Raw genomic sequence first — 7164 nt, 5'->3', positions numbered from 1 at the left:
GAACCGCAAACAAGCTTTATAATCCTTACTAATATTATAAATGCGAAAGTGTGTTTGTTTGTTAGTCCTTCCTTTAAGCAATGAATGAATGAATACACTTTTATTGTAAGCAACATAAAAATACAGAAAATTTTTAAATATATTTTTTACTTATACAAAGTACCTATACAATTTGGCAGCCTTATCGCTACATGGCGATCTCTTCCAGGCAACTAATGGCGTAAAACACAAATCAAAAGGGTGGTGCATATAAATATAAATATATATTTTCATATGCATAAATATTATACAATGTGTAAATAAAAACCGAAATTATACTTATATAAACTATATACTTTAAAGGTACATTTTCTACTGTCCCTGAGGCATATGTGGGAATAGAAAACCCAAGTTTTTGAGTAATTTACTGCCATACTTAGTTAAAAGGACGAAGAGTAACATAGGCTACATTTTAACCCAGCAAAAAAACGGTTCCCACGGGATTTGTTTAAAACCGTAATCAACGCGGTCGAAGAATGCGAGCAACAGTTAGTATTTTTATAAATGCTAAACAAATTGTTTATTTTATTACTTAAATGTTTGGATGAAACGCTTGATATCTTGATAAAATTGATCACGTATTAAAGCTTGCTTCCTGGAATGGACATAATGTACTTTTTATCTCGGAAAAACACCGAGTAACGTTCCAGGGGTTCAAAAATAATTAATAGTTCCAGCGGTCCTTTGATACCTATAAACAACTTCACAGATAAATCGATATTGCCAAAATCCCGAGAAAATTAACGGTTCCTGCAGCATTTTTGAAAAACCAAAAAAGTACAAATGTAGTATCGTGCAACAGATACTTATTTATAAGCCCTTCTTATCGTTCTTACATATTGACACCTAACCGATTTCAATCTGACATCCTCCACATTTACCCACTTATCAATAATTTAACCGTAAGTTAGTTTTTCTGAAAATAATTTTTACAATATGTAATTTTACTCACAATGTCTTAAAATAATTTTATGGATTCTTAATATAATTTAAAGTAATACCCAACTATTTCACAAATTAACAGCTTACCTACAATTTGAGAGAAATGATTAACAATTATTTCATTGAACTTAAATATATAAATTCTCAAGAAACAACATTGCTTGAAAAAATTAAACCAGCATTGTGATATATCCAACCGTAATGGGGTCCAACATCTGTATACACAACATAGTACTCAGGGTCGCAGAAAATCTGACCAGCCAGCAGACCACATTTGGATAGGATACCACGGAGGAACCAACTCACTTTATGATCTGGTTGCTTTGTGGGAATGAAGAGACCACCTCCGCTGTCTCCATTCCGGGGATTTATACCTGTTTAAAACAATAAAGATTACAGGAATAAATAATAAAGATTAGTTACAGACCGGTAATTACAATCCAAATTTCCAGAAATAAAGGTTCGATCGTGTCTTTGGTGATATAATGCAAGATGGAAGGAAAAAGATCCAGAGGGTATTCACCATCTTGATGGACAAACTCAATAAAATTGGTGACCTAAGGAACTATTTTACAAATTAACCTCGCTGGTTGCCTAAAACCTAAACGTAATCTTCGATGAATTATGAGGTTGTAGAAAAAGACGCGTGGGTGTTGAGATGATCTCAATAGCTACGCATCAAATCACTTTGTAGAAATGTAATGATATTAAAACCAGGGCCCCTAAATCACGTGAAACGTGAGTGTGAAGATGCTGAAACATCAAAAACGTAACTAAGCGAGATACTCACCAGCATTAGGACCAAAGCCAACGCAGAAAGTAAATTCATTTAATAGTTTTGGATATAACTCGGGAGCATAATTATTGCAAGTAGTGTCATTTTGCACTATAGTGTTAGTTGCTCTGAGAGTATGCGATGGCATGTTTTGCTCTGTCGTTCCAAATCCAGTAATCTATAAAATTAAACACACACATTTAAAAAAAAACTCTTTAAGACACTTTTTCTATACCAATTTTGTTAGAACAAAATGTTGACGATCAAAAAAAGACTAAAGACACGTCAAATTTTAAGCTGGATTTTAACAATTTGGTTCCACTCAATCAAAACGAAAGCATATTCAATGATACAAGAGTCGTGGGCAAGATTGCACTGTAGAAGTCCAGATATCAATTTCAGAGGGAGAGGTTTCGTAGACTGCTTAAAACACTGCCTCTTTTTAATTAGGTTTTTGTTCTACTTCTAGTTTCTATACTTAGTTACTATCCTTGGACAATAATAAGGTCGATTAGTTTGTTACAGGGTCAGATTTTCTAGTTGTAATCCAGGTTTTGCTTTAGCTTAAAAATATTTGCTTTTACGTACTAACTTTAACACTCGTATGGAATATATTATACTAACCACAGCTTGGTTTCCAAAAAGCGCGGTTTTGTCGTAAACTGGACCCCATACACAAATTGGTTGGACGTATTCAGTATACAGTAGTTTATTTACTATCACAATAGCGAGGTCTGAAGTAGCTTGGTCCGCGTTGTAATCGGGATGCAGAATTACTCTTTCCGCCTGCAATTCAAACCAGTATAAAAGACGGATTAATTTGGGGGGCTTCGTTGCATGGTTCAGAAAATGTACGTTCTATTTTAAGACTGAAACTTTTCAACTACCTCTGTGAGATATATCCTCTCATATTCCGTATAATCCGGTTGACGGACGTGTGTCCGTCCCTATTTGTCAGTTTGAATCGGGGTGGATGCAAAACTGAACCCTAAATATTATTAGAGCAGATGACATCACTCTTACATTAATGAAGTCCAGGAAATGTTCCATCGGGATTCAGAAATATGGTAAATATCAAAACTGATCTTTGTGAAATTTTGCAAAGACAGCGCCTTGATGTGTATCCTTAAGGAAATAGGGCAAACGATTTGTTTTAGCCTAGCATAGGTAAAAAAGCGGATATTTTTAAAATACAAATCATAGTGAACAAATTTGTGAGCAACAGCTGTTTAATACTAATATAAAAAATGTATAAACTCGCTTACAGTAAGTGTTTGTTGGTCAGCCTTATCCACAGCTCTGAGATCGGTCAATCCAGCTTTGATTATTATCCTGCTCGTGTCTATTAAACTACCGCTTAAAAACATACAATGACCAGCTAAAAATATTCAAGATAAATATAATAATGTACACCGTTAAAAATAATTCATTAGATGTTTGTTCAAAACCTTTTAATAATTATAAACTAAAGGACAGTTTATTTCCAGTAATAGGCCAAATAAAAAAAAAAAAATGAATGATATGTACCGTCTTATACATGATAGTGGAGCATAGAGCTTAGGTCTCCACTCTACGCGAAAACGGGCTAAACGCATCATGCGTTTAGTTAAGAAAATCAGTTGTATATTGTTTGTAATTATGAGGGCTTATATATTATGTTGGTGATGATCAAAAGATTTACATTTTTTCCGCGCGTACACTGAAAAACGCGGAAAAAGTCTTGAAAAGTTAATTTCGGTTAGGAATGCAACGTAATCGTGAGCGATCAACTGAGGGAATCTGGTGCCCGTTCCTTCTATAATACGATAAGAATTACCAAGAACAGAGAAGGAGGGAGGGAGAACATCCTCAATCCTCAATCCTCAATAATGAGGGGCCGACTGAAGAGACATATAGCATTAGTCTAGATTGCTGCCTTTTATTAAGCGTAATGCCTGATTCACATTTGACTGTAATGTGTAAGAGCACAACATAACTCTGAAATGTGAGTTTCTTTTAGGTTGGCAAAAGTTTTCGGTTTTAATCCTTTATTATTTACGTTTATTAAAAATCCGCTGTAACAATCAATGACGGAAGGGAAGCCGTCGCACAAGTACCTAATTGAACTGTGAAAGAAAACTCTCATACCGGTTAGAATCGCTGTGGTAGATATTACATTTCCTCCGCACTGGTAGTAAGCAAGGTTTGTGAAAGGTTTTTTAATCAGTATGGCCACATGCCACGGCCAATCTCCGGCTTGGGCGTACTCTGTCCGTACGTAATTTACTTCTGTGTGATCTAGTGATCGTCTTCCGCAAACGTGTTGGTATTCCCTATCACCAGGTTGGGTTGCGTCCAAAGATTTTACTGTATCGGCAGCCTCAAACAAAAAAAAATAAAATTCAAGCATACGTTAAAAATAAACATGTTTTACTGGTTTTGAAACATGGGTTATTCAACACACATTAATTGCAAGTGCAACATCTACTGCATTTCGTCCCACTGCCAAACATTAGGAGATATGAATTAGGACCGAAGTGCTGCCGAAATGTAGGTTGGTTTGATTCAACGATTATCTTATGCTAGTGATATTAACTGAAACCGGCGAAGTCTTAACGTGTTTTCAGAAACATGCGGGTAGAAAACACAATTTTTCAGGTACTAAGAAAGAAAATATGAAAGAAGAAACTCTTCCTGTAGAAATTCTCAGTACCTATTACCTACCTACTATTACTAGTTTCTTAAGGGACAAATATAACCTAACGTAATATCCCACCAGACCCAGGAATCACACCCAGAGCCATCCATAATCAAACAAGCTAACAAAGCAGTTTCGTTGTAGCATTTTTATCAAACCATTCCAGGCCTCCGAAACTCGGGTCTCCTTTTAAAATAAGAAGATCTTATGCCGTAGTCCATCACGCTGGTCATTTTCGGATTGGTAGGCTTCACTCGCATTTAGGAACATTGAAGAGAACTCAGAGGCATGCATGCTTCCCCACGGTGTTTTCCTTCATTGTTAAAGCAATTGATATTCAATTGAAGGTTTCATCCGAAAAGTTAGAGGTGCGTGCCAAAGATCGAACTCGTTCACCCCGACATGGAGTCTATATCTCTATGTCTGATAGATTTATTTTTAAAATTAATTAAAGTTTCACCTTCAGAAAGGCATTACACAAAACTATCCGGTTTAAGCTGAACCTTTCCACAGTTGGCACTGATGTTGTTGTATTTTCTTTTATCGATGTATAGATGTGGTATTGGTCAGGAATGTTTCCTTTTGGTATAAAGGTGAAATTATGCGATTGGTTGTTGATGAATATTGTACTGTTGTGGGATACCTGAAATCAAATGAATGAAATATAGATTATAAAACTCTCTAATTAAATTATATTATTTAGTAAAGATTATTATTTACATTTCGAGATTACTTAATACATATGAGAAGTGAGCGTTTACATACATTTCAGGAGTATCTCTACGTAATCTTATCAGAATTAAGGAGATCCGTAGAAGAACTAGAGTAACCGACATAGCTCAGCCAGTCGCAAATCTGAAGTAAAAATGGGCGAGGGACATAGCTCGAAGAACCGATGGACGTTGGGGTTCGAAGGTGCTGGAATCGCGACCTCGCACAGGTAAACGCAGCTTTATTACTCCGTCACGCCGTAAGTACTGAACCAATTCGACTAAAATTTGAAATGAAAATAGCTGGAATGGATGGAATGGAATGGATTTAAACATAAACTAGTTACTTTATGACCGGAAAAATCCATTATTTCCACGTGATTTGTGAATAACTAAATTTTGCATAGATGAGATATAACAATAGCTAAAGTTTGCCATATAAAATTTGATTTATACTAGCTGCGCCCCGCGTTATTACGTGTGATGAATAAGTCTACACGTAATTAAAATTAAAGTTGAACAGTATTTAATTTCATTTAATTGTATTATTATTTTAGTCGTTTAGAAAATATTTAGCTTGTGATGTATAAGTCTACACGTAATTAAAATTTAAAAAATTACGCGTACGGAATAATTAACCGCACGTAGGTAACACTATATAATGTGTTTAATTTAATTTAATTCCAATCAACTGTACCTTTTTAATTTCATTGTATTTCATTTCACTTCAATCAATTCTCTATAAATAATTGTGTTTAATTGATTTAAATGTAATTGTATTTAATTTAATTTCATTGTATAATAGTATCATTATTTTAATAATTTAGAAATTATTTTGTTAAAATTGAACACAGTAACGGCACTGATAGGGCCAAATGATTTAAGATTATTCTAGAGTTCATATCTATCTGTTAATGTAAATGAAAGCAATTTTTTAAATTATAAATACGGCTTAGATTAACAGATTCTAGATAGAATACTAGATAAATACTTCAGATGAAGTAAGATTACTTACCCCATAAAGCGTCATCTGGTTTTCAAAAATGATTTCAATCACAACCTCATTAATGTTTTCATACAACTGAAGGTTTACTTCCGCGCGCCACAGCATATCCGTTATTTTGTCGAAATAGATCACTCCCAGTCCACACGGCTGGTATCTTGTTAAAACTGGTCCCTTGAGCGCCATTGAATGCACTTGCAAAACACATAGAGATAGAACTAAATAAAGCATTGCCATTCTGCAAAGGTTCAACTACACTAAAAGTTATTAGCACTGATTTTAAAACAACAAACTTATTTTTAAAACTTACAATAACTTTGCAGTAAAAAATAAATGCGCGACTTTATCAGGAAATATTGATATACAGTATGTTTAAAGATTTATTTAATAAACTCCATGTCATAACAATATCAACATTACTATATAATTGCCATTTTCAATTGAAACTCATTGCTTAAAAGAGAAAGTGTTCAATGACTCATTAGGTACATCCTTTGTTAATAATTTCTTATATTATATGTCGCTAGGAAATGATAAAATCAGCGATTTGAAAAAAAATCCTAGAGAAGTCCCAAATCCTGAATAATATGCTTATTATATCTAGTCGATTTAATTACTCTGACTGCAATGGAATGGCAAAAAAAATTAAACTGATTGGCTTCCTTAATAAAACAATTAATAAATTTAGGAGCGGTTAAAAAATCTCGTTTAAAATAAAACATTAAACAATTAGTTACATTATTTACGCCAATGTTTACTATTTATTTTGGAAAAATTTTTTATCAGTAAAATGTTATAACAGTAGTTAGATCTGTAATTCCTAGAGATTTGCAAAAATCCTGGTTCTTAAATCTCCTGTAACATAATTAGGCAGTGCAGTTTTGTAATCATTAGTTTAATAACGTAACAAAGAATTTAGTAACCGCGTGTAATGTGAACAGAAAAACAGATGTGATCTAATTACCCACTAAGCTAAGTTCATTGTGACACTTTTGTAGGTATACTCTTTACTAAAACT

The 7164-nt window shown here is 33.9% G+C and overlaps 1 protein-coding gene across 1 annotated transcript; it reads right to left on the bottom strand.

Moving 5' to 3' along the window:
* Positions 1-1125: 1125 nt before the first annotated feature.
* Positions 1126-6383, bottom strand: LOC120626558 (clotting factor G beta subunit-like). The gene is made up of 7 exons (XM_039894107.1): positions 6159-6383; positions 4894-5076; positions 3884-4115; positions 3022-3134; positions 2381-2542; positions 1772-1934; positions 1126-1355 (listed from the first exon to the last, which is right to left on the bottom strand). Exons 1-7 carry the CDS (start codon positions 6381-6383, stop codon positions 1126-1128), a joined length of 1308 nt encoding a protein of 435 aa, XP_039750041.1.
* Between the last annotated feature and the right edge of the window lie 781 nt (positions 6384-7164).

The sequence above is a fragment of the Pararge aegeria genome, chromosome 9 (genome assembly GCF_905163445.1).
Source record: "Pararge aegeria chromosome 9, ilParAegt1.1, whole genome shotgun sequence".
Taxonomy (NCBI): domain Eukaryota; kingdom Metazoa; phylum Arthropoda; class Insecta; order Lepidoptera; family Nymphalidae; genus Pararge; species Pararge aegeria.
Note: the sequence above shows the minus strand (reverse complement) of the source record. Positions and strands in the feature narration are given on the sequence as shown.